Source organism: Mus caroli, unplaced genomic scaffold, assembly GCF_978045245.1.
Source record: "Mus caroli unplaced genomic scaffold, Mus_caroli_1 scaffold_4, whole genome shotgun sequence".
Classification (NCBI taxonomy): domain Eukaryota; kingdom Metazoa; phylum Chordata; class Mammalia; order Rodentia; family Muridae; genus Mus; species Mus caroli.
Window position 1 is genome coordinate 142,662,706 of NW_028227259.1, and position 21,054 is coordinate 142,683,759.

At 38.1% G+C, this 21,054-nt stretch overlaps 1 protein-coding gene across 1 annotated transcript in view; it reads right to left on the bottom strand.

Moving 5' to 3' along the window:
• Nucleotides 1-312: 312 nt before the first annotated feature.
• The window catches only part of LOC110294097 (cytochrome P450 3A13-like), a 110,280-nt gene continuing 89,538 nt past the window's right edge, over nucleotides 313-21,054 (bottom strand). The window contains exons 10-13 of the mRNA XM_085837370.1: nucleotides 16,513-16,673; nucleotides 7,654-7,880; nucleotides 3,796-3,958; nucleotides 313-408 (exon numbers count right to left, since the gene is read on the bottom strand). Of these exons, the coding sequence (XP_085693496.1) occupies nucleotides 313-408; nucleotides 3,796-3,958; nucleotides 7,654-7,880; nucleotides 16,513-16,673 (647 nt within the window). The remainder of the gene's footprint in view (nucleotides 409-3,795; nucleotides 3,959-7,653; nucleotides 7,881-16,512; nucleotides 16,674-21,054) is intronic.

The following is a 21,054-nucleotide window of genomic DNA, read 5'->3' on the forward strand; positions in this document are numbered from 1 at the left end:
AATGAAGAAACATTGACAATATTAATGAGAAAACTTTAATCAGCATAGAAATGAAACATATTTTGCTATCTCTGGGAAAATGGACTTTTAATATGAAAGAACATATACATTACTGAACAATAATTTTCCTTTCACACATAATAATCAATACTCTACCAAGACAATAAAAAATAATTAAATACTCTAAATATTCAACTTCCAAAGTGCAGCAGATTAAATTTATAGTCATCTAGATTTTCTTCTAGGGTAAATTAAAATCTCAGGTATTTATAGTGCATCCATTAAAGGATATATCAGAACTCGAGAACAAAATCAGCCTTCATTTATGGCTCCATCTCTTGATGTAGCTTTCAGAACAATGGGTTTTTCTGGAGAAAGAATCAGTTTCTTACTTAATTTCAAAGGAATCTGAAATAATTGAATAAACACATTGGTAAGTTAAATGAATTATCAAATTTCACAGTTTTTTAACTAATACATTAAGAACAATAATGGCTTCTTCCTCTGTTGTTGCATGGCTGTGACCCTAATATTCAGATGTAAGAGGGAGGAGAAATACAAATTGAAGGCTTAGTGAGGAACATAGTGTAGTTCCTATATTAGCCACAATTCGTGGTGTTACTAATGACATAATTCTTGACTAGGCATTGCTAAATCTGAGGTTGACAATTCTCCTTTAGGAGCTGCACAGTACTCAGAATTGTGCATACTGGTTCGTGATCATATGAATACAGTATGGGTATCGCTTGGTGCAGAAAATTACTGCAGGGGAAGGCCCAGCTTGACCGTTTCTGAGTTCCCTGTGCGACATACCTGATTTAAAATAGAGGTTGGTATCTGATTCCAGCTAAAAAACAAAAAATATCTAAGGCTCTGCCTCCTCCTCCCCTAAAGATACCAAGAGCCACAGGTGTGGGTCGTGATTGCACCCACGAGAGGAATCGGGTCAATGTCCACCCAAGCCAAGGTTAAAAGCCCACTCATCTACGGATGAGAAAATCATTTGATCACCTCAGTTAAGCGTTGCCTTTTTAAACTTAATTACTAGGGGGGAGAGAGGTTGGAGACCGTACTGTTGGAAGGGCAAGCCCTTCACTGCCTCCCACCCAAATAAAAAAGCCAATTGGCCTTGTACTACAGAGCTGGTCATACCCCTTCTCCCTGTTTCCCGCCTGTCATCCAAAAATGCGGAGGAATATCAACTCAGTGTTATTCTTAATAAAGTGTATTTCAAATTTGTTCAGTCAAACTTAGCCAGGGTTCCAACGCCCTACATAAAATGCAACCAGGAAGTTACCTATTCAGCACTAATTAGCATTATAAAGTCAGAGCCTACAGCTCAGGGCCTTTCTGTTGTTCACTAGGATAGAAAGGACAGTCTTAGCCAGATACAGTTTACCATAAGAAAAGTTAGGGTATCCCACGGAACCAGGTTTTCTCTTTAGCCCTAAGAATTCAGGCAGAACTATTGAGCATAAATAAATTTTTTGCCTTAGGCTAGCCCTTCCCTTTTTTTAAAAAAAAATTTTGTTAACAAATGGGAGGAGATGTAGTCTCCCCACCTCCAGCCTGGAACCTGCTTGCTCAGGGGTGGAGTTTCCTGCTCATTCGTTCTGCCACGCCCACTGCTGGACCTTGCAGCTTTGCTGTTTGGAACCACACACGTGTTTACCCTGCTACCGGACCCCGAGTTATTTGGCGGGAATCGGGTCCCCTCCCCCTTTCTTTATAACTGTGTTCTGAACAAGTAAAATTGAGCTTTGATCAGAGACCTGGCTCCATTTCTTCTTTCGCCCCATCTAGTTCCTCTCTTTTCAGCTCGAGTGGCCATCTCAGTCGAACCGTTCTCGTTGCGAGCTGCTGGCCGGCCGCAACAACATAGTATGTTTCAAACCATTGGGAATCAAACAGACTGCTTCCCGCTTTGTTTTATTTTGGTTTTTAAAATCTATATAAGTGATAAAATATCACTTTAATACTGAACATCTTGAATTGCTTATATAGAATATGAAAATATGATTCAGTCTATTTATACTTTAACATATATATTGAGGACCTATTCTATAATAGACTTAGAACAAAATTGTAGTGGGATATCTTCTTAATTGATAAAATTGTAAATGAAAAGTAGAAGTTTGGACTTGGTAAGTTATATTTGAGGGCACATTTAAAAAATATGATATAAAGTTAATTTTCATTTAGTAAACCTGGAAAGACAGCCGTGAGTAGGGTTTGTACATAGAGAGTACTGCTGTCATACTCTGACAGTATGATTTACCTTCCAATCTGATATAAATGGGTTCACAATACAGGGTGGACTTTGGGAACTATTAAGACATTAGTCCCCTGCATCTATTTTGAAATTGCAAGATGGTGCTAAAAAATTTGTAGTAATTTTGATTAATTTTAAAACGATATTTTTGTTGGTTTATGTGAGAGAGGGTCCTAAACCAGAGTAACATTTCTATATAATCAGAAAAAAATTGGCCAAAACTTGTTTTGTAGTTTGAGTAAGGTTATCATGTACGTAGTTAGAGTTTGTCAGAGATTATGAGATGCCCAAAACTTGTCTGTGCTCCAACTAAAGCAACTCATCTGTGTTCATGTAAAGAGCAGGAAGATAACTGCCCTGAAGTCTTCAAAGGGAAAACAAACACATTATAATATTTTCTATAATGAATACGCTCTGACTTTTGCATCGTATTTAGCACACATGAAATTAAACTTGCTGGGTATCATTTCTTCAGTTAAGTTAGTGGCAATATATTCTTAAGTTTTTCTGAGCAGATGTTTCAAGCATGTTTCTAAACGTGACAACTTGCTTTAAAAGTTTACACAGAATGGGGTTGAGGATTTGTAAGACCAGATGACTGACTTCAAGGAGACAGTGTCTTTCAGGAACAACAAGGCAGATACACATATAGACTTTCATATACAGTTAACCTGAAACACACTTTAAAAATATGTTACATTATTGTAGGAGCCATAGGGGTCAATAATATCCAGAGAACATAGCCCACAGAACAAAGCAGAGCTCATAGGAGCTCACAGAGACTGAAGTGGCAATCATGCAGCATGCATGGGTCTTTGCTAGGCCCTCTACATACATGCCATGTGTGTGTAGGTTGGGGGTTTTGTGTGACTCCTAACAATAGGAGTGGGCGTGTTTCTGAGTCTTTTACCTTCCTGTGGGATTAATTTCCTCCTACTGAGTTACCTTATAAAGGAGTGTTTATGTATAGTCTATTGCATTGTGTTATGCTGTGTTTTGTGGCTGTCATTGGGAGTTATACGCTTTTTTGAAGAAAAATGGAGCAGTAGTGGATCTGGTAGAGAGGGGAAGCAGGACAGTGGACTGGAAGGAGAGGAGGGAGGGGAGGCTATGGATGAGATATATTTTATGAAAGAAGAACAGAAAAAAATTGGTGCCATATATGGTTTACATAAGTAAGAAAGTGTTCTAACAAAGCCAATTACAGTATAATATATATATACTTGTAACAAGGGAAAAACACCTACCTTCAATGATATTATATATAACCATATAAGGGATATTTCCATTAACTCAACCTGATTTCACCACTTACACTTAGACCCAGACTAACAGCTCCAAAAATGAAGGGCCCTAGAGCTCAAACATGACTTTAAATAGATCTTTGACAGAGAAAACTCGAATTAAAGATAAAAGAGTATATTTGATATATATGTAGATAGAATATATATATCCCCAAGTTTATGAAAATGAATCTGAATAAAAAACAAAACTAATCCAAAAAAGAATATATTCTGCCTTACCTCTGTTTCCTCACAGGGCTGCACAGAAAAGTTTTGGAAGATTTTGACAACAGCAAGCTTCATGGTAATGAGAGCAAACCTCATGCCAAGGCAGTTTCTAGGACCATTTCCAAAAGGCATGTATACATAAGGATTGATTCTGTCTTTATTCTCCTTGCTGAACCTGGTGTCACAATTGAACAAGAACAAAAAAAAATGAAACAAGAAATACACAAGATTGGCATATTTGCAGGTTTCACTTATAGCTCTTAGAGAGAATCATACACAGGAATTCATTTTATTCACTATTCTAACCGTGGTGTTGTTCAGTTATTATGAGATACAGAAGTTAAAGATTCTTTATACAACTTTACAATAAGGAAGCTCCCAGTATTAAGATGACGTGTGGTGGATGCTCTTTGAAATCAAATGTGTCAAACATTTAAAGTCTTTAAAATACTAAAGAAGTCTAAGTTCCCTGTATCTACACATTACAAAGTAAATGTAAAAGAGGGAGAACCTTTCCTAAGGTCTGAGTTGGGGATTCACTCACTGGGGATGAATGAGAAGATATGTCATGAATGAACTGTTTCTATTCCATCCTCTTGTCTTCTCACCTCTTTTCTTCCCATCTTATCATTGTTTTATTGTACTCATCCTAATCTGCTGCTTCTTCATTATCCTTTTCCTTTCAGGACTATTTATACCTCAATAAGATCCTTTGAGAAATTATTTTATTTTTCTCTCCCTCCTGCAAGTGAAGAGTCATCAAGTGAAGTAGCTTGCAATGACATACACTATGGGTTAAGTGAGCCCTGTGAATGGGGGAACTGGCCTAGAGCAAGGGTGAAGTTGGGGCATGTCAGAACCCTGACAAGCTCATCTTGAGACAGGCAGGTGTAAGGATTGCTCTATCCCTGTTTCTGGGCATGCAGGCTCTAGTGCACATAGTCTTGTGTTCTCCACATTCACAACCTTTGGGTAGTCACACAGCCTGTTGTCCAAATTCCAAATTTAACTTCTTTCCTTCCCAAAAGGACATGTCCAGTAGTCATCTGGAATTTCTCTTCATGCAAATGAAGCATTCCCAGCATCTCAGCTATAGTCAATAATGTATACTCACCCTGAAAACCCCTACATAGTACCCAAGGTTTATATGGCCCTTGTTACCCCCCAAATAAAGAGAGCTGTTTTCCCCTGTACTAACAGCTGGACCAGATTCCTTCTGACACACCTATCCAGATAAGCTTTGTTCCCTTCATTCCATCCTTGTGCACATCTGGTGTCTGGAATTCAAGAGGGAAAAAGTGAAACTGGACTGGCAACATGCTGCTTTCCTATTCTCTTATCACTGACTTTTGTGTCTACCTTTTTAATTCTGATAAAAATTACTAAAGGTCAAGTCTTATGTCCAATTAAAATCAGCAGTCTCAACTGACCTGGACTCCCAAGATCTCTCAGACACTGAGCCACCAACCAGGCAGCATACACCAGCCCCTGACACATATACATCAGAAGACTGCTTGATCTGGCATTCTGTGACAGGATATGCACCTAACCTTCGAGAGACTTGAGGTCCCAGGGAGTAGGCAAGACTGGCATGGTGGAATTGGATGGGGTGGGGACATCATCTTGGAGATGGAGTGAGGAAGTATGGGATGGGGTGCAGTCGAGGGGCAGACCAGGAATGGGCTAAAGACTGGACTGTAAAAAAAGGACTAAAGAATAAAGAAGAGAAAACAGGAAGTTAAGAAATTAAATTTCTCATGTGATTATATAAATAAAGAATGCTGATTCTGGAAATGTTCTGGCAGCCTAATAGCCATCTCTTCCATGGGAGTTTTTAAATATCAGGGATGATTGTGAATTAATTCTTTAGTAATATTTTACAGAACAGCATTGGCATCAGATGAAGTTTGTGTTGGAATGTATGTGCAAGTTGAATTTGGTGCATCTCATTAGGGAAGATTACATAGGAACATGAGAAACACTAGAGCTCTTCTGTAGACTTTTTATATTATATGTTGGATTATAACCATTTTTAACTTTTGCATTCTTCACTTGTTGAACTAGTGGTCACTGATGTTCACTGCGCACATAATATTGGGTTCAAGTCACATCAACTTGTACAGTAAATGACATCTGTTTGAAGTCACTAAGCTACAGTTGGTTGGATTGCTGGGTATATAGAAGTCACATAGAAGCCACCTACACAGGAAACAGGAGTCAGTCAACTCTCTTTTATTCCTCTAATGAGTAGTGTATGTAAACTGCTCTAGACAGAGACACAACTAAGAATACAAGGTCTTAGGCATCAAAACTTTATAAGATGACAGTACAGTATATGTCTAAATTATTTACCTCCTGATTCAACTACTAATATCTTCAAAATATCTTTTTCACATAAGTAGCATAGTATGGACTGAGCAGGTTACATATATATATATATATATATATATATACACACACACACACATATGTATATATACATATATATATATACACACACACATATGTATATATATATATATATATCTATACATAGCTATACACCTATAGACAAAAATAGCAATTTATGCAAAAAGGCCTTGAACATGAAAAAGTATGGGTAGAGATGTACTGTAACTTTTGGGTGGAGAAAGGGTAAGAACAAATATTATACCTAAATTAAAATTATAAAATTTTAAAAGTTAAGAAAAATTATTATACTATATTTTTACTAGTGGGACAAAAATGTCAACCTATCAACCATTTCCATGCTTTATACAATTCATACAGGCTTCTCATGACTTTCTTTTTACAGATGACGCTGGCCCATATTCAAGAAGGATAGTGAGAATGGCTCTGAGGTTGAGAGCACTGACTGGTCTTTCCAAAGGTGCCAAGTTCAGTTCTCAGCAACCACATGATGGTTCAGGACCATGGCATCTCCTTCTGACACGCAAGCAGAACACTATGTACATACTAAATAAAATCTTTAAAAAAATAATAAGCATATCAACTTTTTAGGAAATAGATTACTTGGCTTTGGAGGAATCATCCACTGAATGTGTGTGAAGGAGCAATCTTCATGAAGGAGAGAGACACAACACTAAGAGCAGATATATTCACATTCATCCTCAGGGAGACTGACTTTCTGCAACTTCTAAATGCACAAATGAGTAATTCAATGGATTCCTATATTTGATAAATGATTCCTGTATTTGGGCATGTGTCTGGAGAATTCTACTACCATTAAGGACAACTTCAAAGAAACGTAAAGATAACAACTTTATTAAAGCATTAATTTCCTAGTCATTATAATTGTGTTTGCTCTCTCTGACATACACTAACACACTTACATGCACACATAACACAAACATCCTTCAAAAAATAGTGTTTATAAATTACAGAAACTAACCAGAATTTTTTTTGAGACAGGGTTTCTCTGTATAGCCTTTACTGTCCTGGAACTGACTTTGTAGACCAGGTTGCCCTCGAACTCAGAAATCCGCCTGCCTCTGCCTCCCACGTGCTGGGATTAAAGGCTGAAACTATCCAGAATTTATAAAAACTGGAGAAACAGTGTTTTTTCTAATTTTTAAATATCTACCCATACTGAGAAATAGGTACAATGATATCACTGTATTAAAGTAATTTCTATTGATGTTTTAAGACTCTAAAACAAAATTACACAATTTAGAAATGCCATCTTTTTGTTCAGCTAAAATCCTTGTATCTTTAAAAAATATTAATTATATCTTTGTAGTAAGAACATTCTAAATTCAAACACACATTTAAGATAATATAAACATATCTGTGTGATTACTGTCAGAGATATCTTAATGTGCATAGAGAATTATGATTCTGAGTATGTTCCTATTCACAGAGTCCTCATACCTTTCAGGGCAAAATTTCTCAGGCTCTGGCCAGTACTTTGGATCTCGGTGAAGAAGAAAGATAGGTACAGCTACTTCTGTATTTTGGGGAATGAACACACCACTGATTTCAGCATCTTTCTTACTAAGTCTGGAAATTCTGGCACCAATTGGATATAATCTCAGAGTTTCATTGATCACCATGTCCAGATATTCTATCTTTTCCAGGTCATTATAAGTGGCAGGTGCCTGGGAAAAACAAAACAGATATTTGATAATTTGAGATCTGAAATTAACTTTCATGTCAATATATACAGTACTTTCAAGTTGTTAGAAACTCCACGTGCAACACAGATTAATGAGTGAATTTACCACTGATATGTTACATTCAAAATATTTTGGCCAGGTAAAAGGCCATTGAAATGCATGGTGAACTGAGTATTTGTGATATGCAGGTAAACTTCTGATTAGGCGCAATATCATCAGTTTCTCTTTATACTGGTTTTCTTTTCAATAATAATGAGTGTCATATTATATCAATCTTGTTCAACTTAAGTCAACTATCAAGGCCATCATAACTTTTTATAGAGAGGCCATAAATGCAGACCAAGGAAATGTGATGCAGTGTTAAAATTCTCTTTTAAAAATTATATTTCAAGACTTTCTAATGAGAACCCATAATGTGTAAAACCTATTAAGTTTAATATTACTATTGGCCTTCTGGTCCACTCCAGCACCGGGGTGCCTTGCCCGCGGAGTCTCTGGACACCCGCAAGGACCCACACAGGATTCCCCACGGGATCCTAAGACCTCTGGTGATTGGAACACAGCATCTGCTCCAATCTAATCGCGCTGGACCTGAGACTGCATTAACTAGGGAAACAGATAACCTGGCCTGATCAGGGGGACAAGTCCCTTCCGGTCCACTCTAGCACTGGGATTCCTTGAGTGTGGAGTTCTCGGACACCCCCAAGGTCCTCACAGGACCCTCCACCGGATCTTAAGACCTCTGGTGAGTGGAACACAACTTCTGCCAGGAGGCAGGTTTGAACACCAGATATCCGGGCACCTTCCCTGCAAGAAGAGAGCTTGCCTGCAGAGAATACTCTGACCACTGAAACTAATGAGAGAGCTAGTCTCCCAGGTCTGCTGATAGAGGCTAACAGAGTCACCTGAGGAACAAGCTCTAACCAGAGACAACTATAACAATTAGCTTCAGAGATTACCAGATGGCGAAAGGCAAACGTAAGAATCCTACTAACAGAAATCAAGACCACTCACCATCATCAGAATGCAGCACACCCACCCCACCTAGTCCTGGGAACCACAACACACTCGAAAAGCAAGACCTGGATTTAAAAGCATATCTCATGATGATGGTAGAGGACATCAAGAAGGACTTTAATAACTCACTTAAAGAAATACAAAAGAAAACAGCTAAACAGGTAGAAGACCTTAAAGAGGAAACACAAAAATTCCTTAAAGAATTGCAGGAAAACACGACCAAACAGGTGATGGAATTGAATAAAACCATCCAAGACATAAAAGGGGAAGTAGACACAATAAAGAAAACCCAAAGTGAGGCAACACTGGAGATAGAAACCCTAGGAAAGAAATCTGGAATCATAGATGTGAGCATCAGCAACAGAATACAAGAGATGGAAGAGAGAATCTCAGGTGCAGAAGATTCCATAGAGAACATCTGCACAACAATCAAAGAAAATACAAAACTCAAAAAGACCTAACTCAAAACATCCAGGAAATACAGGACACAGAGAAGACCAAACCTACGGATAATAGGAGTTGATGAGGATGATGATTTTCAAATTAAAGGGCCAGCAAATACCTTCAACAAAATTATAGAAGAAAACTTCCCAAACCTAAAGAATGGCATACCCATGAACATACAAGAAGCCTACAGAACTCCAAATAGACTGGACCAGAAAAGAAATTCCTCCCGACACATAATAATCAGAACAACAAATGCACTAAATAAAGAGAGAATATTAAAAACAGTAAGGGAGAAAGGTCAAGTAACATATAAAGGCAGGCCTATCAGAATTACACCAGACTTTTCACCAGAGACTATGAAAGCCAGAAGAGCCTGGCCAGATGTTATACAGACACTAAGAGAACACAAATGCCAGCCCAGGCTACTATACCCAGCCAAACTTTCAATTACCATAGATGGAGAAACCAAAGTATTTCATGACAAAACCAAATTCACACATTGTCTTTCCATGAATCCAGCTCTTCAAAGGATAACAACAGAAAAAAACCAATACAAGGACTGAAGTCACGCCCTAGAAAAAGCAAGAAAGTAATCCCTCAACAAACCAAAAAGAAGACAGCCAAAAGAACAGAATGCCAACTCTAACAACAATAATAAAAGGAAACAACAATTACTTTTCCTTAATATCTCTTAATATCGATGGACTCAACTCCCCAATAAAAAGACATAGACTAACAGACTGGCTACACAAACAGGACCCAACATTCTTCTGCTTATAGGAAACCCATCTCAGGGAAAAAGACAGACACTACCTCAGAGTGAAAGGCTGGAAAGCAATTTTCCAAGCAAATGGTCTGAAGAAACAAGCTGGAGTAGCCATTCTGATATCGAATAAAATCGACATCCAACCCAAAGTTATCAAAAAAGACAAGGAGGGGCACTTCATACTCATCAAAGGTAAAATCATCCAAGAGGAACTCTCAATTCTGACTATCTATGCTCCAAATGTAAGGGCAGCCACATTCATTAAAGACACTTTAGTAAAGCTCAAAGCACACATTGCACCTCACACAATAATAGTGGGAGACTTCAACACACCACTTTCATCAATGGACAGATCGTGGAAACAGAAACTAAACAGGGACACAGTAAAACTAACAGAAGCTATGAAACAAATGGACTTAACAGATATCTACAGAACATTTTATCCTAAAACAAAAGGATATGCCTTCTTTTCAGCACCTCATCGGACCTTCTTCAAAATTGACCATATAATTGGTCACAAAACAGGCCTCAACAGATACAAAAATATTGAGATTGTCCCATGCATCCTATCAGACCACCATGGACTAAGGCTGATCTTCAATAACAACATAGATAATGGAAAGCCAACATTCACGTGGAAAATGAACAACACTCTTCTCAATGATACCTTGGTCAAGGAAAGAATAAAGAAAGAAATTAAAGACTTTTTAGAGTTTAATGAAAATGAAGCCACAACATACCCAAACCTATGGGACACAATGAAAGCATTTCTAAGAGGGAAACTCATAGCTCTGAGTGCCTCCAAAAAGAAACTAGAGAGAGCACACACTAGAGGCTTGACAACACATCTAAATGCTCTAGAAAAAAAGGAAGAAAATTCACCCAAGAGGAGTAGACGGCAGGAAATAATCAAACTCAGGGGCGAAATCAACCAAGTGGAAACAAGAAGAACTATTCAAAGAATTAACCAAACAAGGAGTTGGTTCTTTGAGAAAATCAACAAGATAGATAAAGCCTTAGCTAGACTCACTAGAAGGCACAGGGACAGCTTCTTATTAACAAAATCAGAAATGAAATTGGAGACATAACAACAGATCCTGAAGAAATCCAAACACCATCAGATCCTTCTACAAAAGGCTATACTCAACAAAACTGGAAAACCTGGAAGAAATGGACAAATTTCTAGACAGATACCAGGTACCAAAGTTAAATCAGGATCAAGTTAACGATCTAAACAGTCCGATATCCCCTAAAGAAATAGAGCAGTCATTAATAGTCTCCCAGCCAAAAAAAGCCCAGGACCTGATGGGTTTAGTGCAGAATTCTATCAGACCTTCAAAGAAGATCTAATTCCAGTTCTGCACAAACCATTCCTCAAAATAGAAGTAGAAGGTACTCTACCAAACTCATTCTATGAAGCCACAATTACTCTGATACCTAAACCACAAAAAGATCCAACAAAGATAGAGAACTTCAGACCAATTTCCCTTATGAATATCGATGGAAAAATACTCAATAAAATTCTTGCTAACCGAATCCAAGAACACATTAAAGCAATCATCCATCCTAACCAAGTCGGTTTTATTCCATGGATGCAGGGATGGTTTAATATATGGAAATCCATCAACGTAATCCATTATATAAACAAACTCAAAGACAAAAACCACATGATCATCTCGTTAGATGCGGAGAAAGCATTTGACAAGATCCAACACCCATTCATGACAAAAGTCTTGGAAAGATCAGGGATTCAAGGCCCATACCTTAACATGATAAAAGCAATCTACAGCAAACCAGTAGCCAACATCAAAGTAAATGGTGAGAAGCTGGAAGCAATCCCACTAAAATCAGGGACTAGACAAGGCTGCCCACTTTCTCCCTACCTATTCAACATTTTACTTTGAAGTCCTAGTAAGAGCAATTCAACAACAAAAGGAGAACAAGGGGATACAAATTCGAAAGGAAGAAGTCAAAATATCACTTTTTGCAGATGATATGATAGTATATATAAGTGACCCTAAAAATTCCACCAGACAACTCCTAAACCTGATAAACAGCTTCGGTGAAGTAGCTGGATATGAAATTAATTCAAAGAAGTCAATGGCCTTTCTGTACACAAAGGATAAACAGGCTGAGAAAGAAATTAGGGAAACAACACCCTTCTCAATAGGCACAAATAATATAAAATACCTTGGCGTGACTCTAACTAAGGAAGTGAAAGATCTGTACGATAAAAACTTCAAGTCTCTGAAGAAAGAAATTAAAGAAGATCTCAGAAGATGGAAAGATGGAAAGATCTCCCATGCTCATGGATTGGCAGGATCAACATTGTAAAAATGTCTATCTTGCCAACAGTAATCTACAGATTCAATGCAATCCTCATCAAAATTCCAACTCAATTCTTCAACGAATTAGAAAGGGAAATTTGCAAATTCATCTGGAATAACAAAAAACCAAGATACCAAAAACTCTTCTCAAGGATAAAAGAACCTCTGGTGGAATTACCATACCTGACCTAACGCTTTACTACAGAGCAATCGTGATAAAAACTCCATGGTACAGGTATAGTGACAGACAAGTAGACCAATGGAATAGAATTGAAGACCCAGAAATGAACCCACACACCTATGGTCACTTGATCTTGGACAAGGGAGCTAAAACCATCTAGTGGAAGAGAGATAGCATTTTCAACAAATGGTCCTGGCACAACTGGTGGTTATCATGTAGAAGAATGCAAATTGATCCATTCCTATCTCCTTGTACTAAGGTCAAATCTAAGTGGATCAAGGAACTCCACATGAAACCAGAGACACTGAAACTTATAGAGGAGGAAATTGGGAAAACCTCGAAGATATGGGCACAGGGGAAAAATTCCTGAACAGAACAGCAATGGCTTGCACGGTAAGATCAAGAATTGACAAATGGGACCTCATGAAACTGCAAAGCTTCTGCAAGGCAAAAGACACCGTCAATAAGACAAAAAGGCCACCAACAGATTGGGAAAGGATCTTTACCTATCCTAAATCAGATAGGGGACTAATATCCAATATATATAAAGAACTCAAGAAGGTGGACTCCAGAAAATCAAATAACCCCATTAAAAATGGGGCTCAGAGCTATACAAAGAATTCTCACCTGAGGAATACCAAATGGCTGAGAACACCTGAAAAAATGCTCAGCATCCTTAATCATCAGAGAAATGCAAATCAAAACAACCCTGAGATTCCATCTCACACCAGTCAGAATGGCTAAGATCAAAAATTCAGGTGACAGCAGATGCTGGTGAGGATGTGGAGAAAGAGGAACACTCCTCCATTGTTGGTGGGATTGCAAGCTTGTACAACCACTCTGGAAATCAGTCTGGCGGTTCCTCAGAAAATTGGACATAGTACTACTGGAGGATCCAGCAATACCTCTCCTGGGCAATTATCCAGAAGATGTCCCAACCGGTAAGAAGGACACATGCTCCACTATGTTCATAGCAGCCTTATTTATAATAGCCAGAAGCTGGAAAGAACCCAGATGCCCCTCAACAGAGGAATGGATACAAAAAATTTGGTACATTTACACAGTGAAGTACTACTAAGCTATTAAAAAGAATGAATTTATGAAATTCCTAGTCAAATAGTTCGACCTGGAGGGCATCATCCTGAGTGAGGTAACCCAATCACAAAAGAACTCGTATGATATGTACTCATTGATAAGTGGATATTAGCCCAGAAACTTAGTATACCCGAGATATGAGACAATTTGTAAAACACATGAAACTGAAGAAGAATGATGACCAAAGTGTGGACACTTTGCCCCTTCTTAGAATTGGAAACAATCACCCATGGAAGGAGTTTGGAGCTGAGACAAAAGGATGGACCATCTAGAGACTGCCATATCCAGGGATCCATCCCATAATTAGCCTCCAAATGATGACACCATTGCATACACTAGCAAGCGTTTGCTGAAAGGACCCTGATATAGCTGTCTCTTGTGAGACTAGGCTGGGGCCTAGCAAACACATAAGTGGAAGCTCACAGTCTGCTATTAGATGGATCACAGGGCCCCCAGTGGATGAGCTAAAGAAAGTATCCAAGGAGCTAAAGAGATCTGCAACCCTGTAGGTGCAATAACATTATGAAATAACCAGTACCCCGGAGGTCTTGACTCTAGCTACATATGTATCAAAAGATGGCCTAGTCGGCCATCACTGGAAAGAGAGGCCCATTGGACATGCAAAGTTTATATGCCCCAGTACAGGGGAATGCCAGGCCCAAAAGTGGGAATGGGTGGGTAGGAGAGTGGGGGGCGGAGGGTATGGGGGACTTTTGGGATAGCATTGGAAATGTAATTGAGGAAAATACATAATAAAAAATAATAAAGATTAAAAATATTACTATTGGTATGAAAATTGTCATATTAAACAGGAATAACGTATGAGATTATAGTGAAGTAACTTCAATCACTTCTTTTCTCTTTTAAACTCATCATTTAAAAATACAGTAAAAGTGAACAATAGTTGAGCATAAAATTTCTGTTCTACAGAAAGGTCCATTCAACTCCATGCAGAGTTGCTGAAACAATCCTCCCCTTCTTGCTTCATATAGTGTTCTAATAAATTTTTAACTTTCAACATCTCACAGCCTAGAGTCAGCTGAATAGGACGTTCAACAGAAGGTTAATGGTTAGTAGATTATATAGGTTTGTGGATTTGCCTGCAAGGGTTATTTTCCTGATTGTATTGATTGATGTGGCTGTGTCTAGACAAGCGCAGGTAGCATTATTTCATGAGCAGATTATATTGGGGTATATGAAAACAGCTACCTAATGATAGTTCATTGAGTGGGCCAGAGAGCAATCGGCATCCTCCATGATCCCTGCTGTACTTATTTGGCTGTGAGTGAGCGAGTGCCTTGGTCAGAAGAAATGCTATGTGGAGTGGCAAGCACTCCTGCCTACAAGTTCTTGCCTTGAATTCCTGCTTTTAATTTCCTTTATGATAGATTTTCATAAAAATTGTAACTGAAGTGAGTGGTTTCCTCCCCATAGTTGTTTTTGGTCATGTTATTTGCCACAAGACAGAATGAAGCAAGAACACAAGGGGAGTATGAGACCTGATGATGCTTTGTGTGTTTCTCACGGACAACTAGACAGTCACAGAGTTCAGGTACCTCACAATTCATTGCAGTCAGTTTTGGGTAGATCTGTGAGTACAATTTATATGATATATTGCTATTACCCCATGGGACACTGGAGCTCCCTAATATAGAGATAAAAGTTGATGGAAGCTGCCATAATTTCCACGTTTATATCTAATTATGTGATTGGAGAAAGGAGTAATGAGAAGAATACCTGCCATACTTAGATAAGAAAAGGCACCATGGCTGGCTTTTTCAGTGTATAATTGTGTTATGTTCTTTAATGTTTGGTTGCTATCTCTTAGACCTGCTCTTCCTGAAGGGAAACAGAGAAAGAGAGAGAGAGAGAGAGAGAGAGAGAGAGAGAGAGAGAGAGAGAGAGAGAGAGAGAGAGAGAGAGAGAGAGAATTTGAGGGAGATGAAGGTGAGGGAGCTGGAGATGTGAGGAGAAGGTGGAGGAGAAACTGTGTTCAGAATGTACTACACAAGAGAAGAATTTATTTTCAATCTAAAGAAGGAAAAAGAAATATGTGGTAGATTATTGTATGTCTTCAGATATTTACTGCTCCGTGATCTCTGAGCTAGGGATATACTTCCTTTGCCTCAGTAGCTTCTTTTCATGGCTATTTATTTGTTTTTGAAAAATATAGTAAAAGTGGTTTAAAAAGACAAGGTTCCATTGTCAATACTCATGCCAATGCATTACCCATAGTAATGCAGCTATCAGGTCAGTGAGAGTCTAGAGGGATGCCTTAGTGATAAAGAGCACTGATTTGTCTTGCAAAGGACAAAGAGTGGTTTCCCAGTACCAAAAAGGTGAATTACCATTACTGGAAATCTAGTTTTGAGGCATCTGTTTTACCATTCTAGTCACCTCAGGCCATAGGCATGAACATGATGATAAATATACATTCAGTTAAAACAGTTATATCCATTAATTACAAATTTAAAAGGTGATTGATTGATTGATAGATGATTATACTTAAAGTCTAGAGATTTTATGCATGCTATTGGATTGTGTCATTTTGGCAAGAGATGATAGATACTAGAGGATCATTAAAGGTACAATGATTAATTTTCTCTATGAACACTATTGTCTTGCATCTCTCTTTTTGCTTCTGCACTTAGATTTTCACTGACTATTGATTGTTGTAAGAACCAATGCTTACTCTATTTATTATGATTTTCAATATATTTGTGGAAAATTTTTTCTTTTTGAGGTTTGATCTCTTCCTTTCTTCAGATGCTATCTACTCACCTTATTGGGCAGAATTGCATCAATTTCTTGCTGGAGTTTCTTCTGGGCATCAGGGTGAGTGGCCAGTGTATACATAATATACGAAAGCGTATTGCTTGTGGTCTCATAGCCAGCAAAAATAAATGATATTGATTGGGCCACAATCTCCAGATCAGAGAGAGCTAAAACAAGATTAGACAGGTTAGGTTTAATGTATCAAGTTGGGAAGATGGCATAGTTGAAATCACCTCTCTTTATAATTTGGAAAAACTAATTTCAATCATGTGTAAGGCAGTTTTCTATGAGAATAAAAAGTAAATAGACACCAGGATAAATGTAAATGTATTATACATTGTACTTATCACAGAAGCATGGACCATAATATAGGACACAAAGCAAGGTGCCAATGTGCTACAGCCTATGTGCCTCTGCAGTAACCAAAGACATAGCTCTACTTTCCTTCTGATCACTTCTTCACCCAGGTCAGATCAAAGGCCTGATACCCGCCCACATCCCACATGCTACAGATTTTGAGCCTTCTAGGAAGTCCATAGTAACTAAGGTCAAAGAATTCCTGCCTCCCAGGATGTCTGTAGCAACCAGAGTCATAGCCAGCATGTCTTCCAGGAGGTTCTCAGTAGTCAGGGACACAGAAGGCCTGCTCTCACCAGAGACACAGCAATCCCAATCTAACCAGAGACAACACTGCCTGCTTCCAAGGAAATGGACCTGCTGTAACCCAGGTAACAGAGCTCTGCCTGCTTCCAAGAAGGCCATCTGTAGTCAGAGACACTCAGGCCAGTTAACAGGAGAGATAAAAAGCAAGGTGATGACCCAAAAATATCTTCTTATGAAGATAACACAGGCCATTGAGAAGGATATAAATAAATCCCTTAAAGAAATACAGGAAAACACAGTCAAACAGGTAGAAGCTGGTAAAACAACAACAACAACAAAAACCAAATAAATTCTTTAATAAATACAGAAAAATACAATCTAGCAGGTGAAAGAATTGAGCAACATGGTCCAAGAACTAAATATGGAAAGAGAAACAATAAAGAAGACACAAATGGAAATGGACAAATTAGGAAACAGATTAGGAACTACATATGCAAGCATGACCACTAGAAAATAAGAGATAGAAGAGAGAATTTTAGGCATAGAAGATACCATAGAAAATATTGACAGATCAGTCAAATATAATACAGTGTAAAAAGTGCCTAAGCCAAAATATCCAGGAAATTGAGGACATAATGACAAGAACAAATCTAAGAATAATAGTAATAGAAGAAAGTGAAGAATCAAATCAAAGGACTAGAAAACATCTTCAAAAAATCTTCAACAAAATGAAGAAAACATCTCTAACCTAAAGAAAGAGATGACTATAAATGTACAAGAAGCATACAGAACACCAAATAAGGCTAGACCAGAAATGAAATTCCTATCAAGACATAATAATCAAAACACTAAATATAAATATAAATATTAAAAGCTGTAAGGGAAAACGGTCAGGTAACATATAAGGGCAAACTTATCAGAATTACACCAGGCTTTTCCATAGACTCAAAGGCCAGAAGATCATGGAAAGATGTCATCCAGAACCCAAGAGGACATAAATGCTAGTCCAGGTTACTATATCCAGCAGATCTCTCAATTATTATAAATGTAGAAACGTAGATATTCTATGACAAAGCCAAAATTTAACAATATATTTCTCCTAATCCATCCATGTAGAGGATACTGGAAGGAAATCTCCAACACAAAGAGGGTGACTATACACCCCCCACCCCCCAAAAAACACACACAAGAAATTGAACATTTCACAAGAAACCCAAAAGAACAGAATAATACACACATAATACCACCTCCAGCAATGAAAAAGAAAACAGGACCTAACAATAAATCATTGTTCTTTAAAATTACTCTACATCAATGGACTCAATTCCCCAATAAAAAGACACAGGCTAATAGACTGAATGCATAAACAAGATCCAGCATTTTGCTGCATACAAGAAACACACCTCAGAGGCAATGAAAGAAACTACCTCAGAGTAAAGGGCTAGAAAAATGTTTATAGGAAAATGGTCTCATTTTCTGTATCCATTCCTCTGTTGAAGGCCCTCTGTGTTCTTTCTAGCTTCTGGCTTTTATAAATAAGGCTGCTATAATCCTAGGGGAGCAAGTGTTCTTATTGTATGTTGGAGAATCTTTTGAGTGTATGCCCGCCCAGGAGTGATAAAGCAGGGTCCTCAGGTAATACTATGTCCAATTTTCTGAGGAACTGCCAGACTGATTTCCAGAGTGGTTGTACTAGGTTGCAATCCCACCAACAACGGAGGAGTGTTCCTCTTTCTCCACATCCTCACCAGCATCTGCTCTCACCTGAGAAAATAATGGAGTATTACTCAGCTATTAAAAATGATGAATTCATTGAATACTTGGGCAAATGGATGGAACTAGAAAATATAATCCTGAGTGAGGTGACCCAATCACAAAAGAACACATTTGAGATGCTCTCACTGATAAGTGGATATCAGCCCCAAAACTCTGCATGCCCAAGATACAATCCACAGATGACATGAAGCTCAAGAAGTAGGAAGTCTAAAGTGTGCATGCTTCGGTCCTTCTTAGAAAAGGGAACAAAATATTCATGGGAGCAAATATGGAGACAAAGTGTAGAGCAGAGACTGAAGGAAAGGCCATCCAAAGAATGTCCCACCTGGAGATTCATCCCAAATACAGGCAACAAATCTGACACTATTGTAGATGCCAAGAAATGCTTGCTGAAAGGAGCCTGATATAGCTGTCTCCTAAGAGGCCCTGCCAGAGCCTTGCAGCCAACCATTGGAATGAGTGCCAGGTCCCCAATAGAGGAGTTAGAAAAAGGACTGAAGGAGCTGAAGGGGTTTGCAACACCATAGGAAGAAGAACAATATCAACGAACCAGACATCACGGAGCTCCCAGTGACTAAGCCACCAACACCTGGCTCCAGCTACATATGTAACAGGATGGACTTGTCAGGCATCAATGGATGGAGAATTGATCTTATAAAGGCTCAATACATGCCCCAGAGTAGGGAAATTGAAGGCAGGGAAGTGGGAGTGGGTGGTTGGTTGGAGGAGCACCTTCATAGAAGCAGGGGGAGGGAGGATGTTATAGGGTGTTTCCAGGAGAGTGGAAACAGTGAAAGGGAATAACATTTGTAATGTAAATAAAGAAAATATCCAATTAAAAAAGAAAAAGGTCTCAAGAAAACTGGAGGTGCCACTCTAATATCAAATAAAATGTACTTTCAACCAAAAGTTATCAAATGAGATTGGGAAGATGAATATATTCATATTCATCAAAGGAAAAATCCACCAGGAGGTAGTCTCAAATCTGAACATATATGCAAGGGCAGCCACCTTCATAAAAGAAATGTTCCTGAAGATCAAAACACACATGGAACATCACACAATAATAGTGGGAGAAGTCAACACCCCACTCTTGCTAATTGACAGGTCATTGAAACAGAAACTGAACAGAGATACAGTGAAACTAATAGATATTATGAACCAAATGTATTTAACATATATCTACAGAACATTTCACCCCAAAATAAGAGAATACAACTGTCTTCTCAGCACTTCATGTAACTTTCTCCAAAATTGGCCATATACTACAACATAAAATATGCCTCAACAGATGCAAGAAGATTGAAATAATCCCATATATTCTATCAGATCGCCACTGAGTAAGGCTAGACTTTAATAACAACAAAACAACAGAAAGCCCAGAAACTCATAGAAACAGAACAACACTCTGTTCTATGTTAACTTGATCAGGAAAAAAAAAATAAAGTAAGAAATCAGAGGGTATATAGAACTCAGTGAGAATGTAGACACATCATACCTAAACTTATAGGACACAAGGAAAGTAGTAATAAGAGGAAAATTCATAGCACTAAGTGCCTCCATAAAGAGATGGGAGAGATCCCATTCAAGTACGTTAACAGTACACCTGAAAGCTCTAGAACAGAAAAAAGCTAACACACCCAAGAGGAATAGATGGCAGGAAATAATAAAATTCAGGGCTGAAATCAAAGGGTTAGAAACAATGACAACATCACACATACACAAAAAAAAATCTATCAACAAAACTAGGAGCTGGTTCTTTGAGAAAATCAACAAGATAGATAAACCCTTAGCCAAACTAAATAAAGAATATAGAGACAGTATACAAATTAAGAAAATCAGAAATGAAAAAGGAGACAAAACAACAGAAACTGAAGAAATTAAAAAAAAATCAGATCCTACTACAAAACCCTATACTCTGTAAACTGGTCTCATAATGCCTAATGAAATAGAAATAATCATAAAAAAACCTCTCAGCCTGAATAAAGCCCAGTGGCAGATGGTTTTAATGCAGGATTCCACCAGACCTTCAAAGAAGAGCTAATATCAACACTCCTCAAACTATTGCACAAAAAAGAAATAGAATGGACACTACATAGTTCATTCTATGGTGTACGGAGCTAAACAGAGAACTCACAAGAAAAGAATCTCAAATGGCCGAGGAGCACT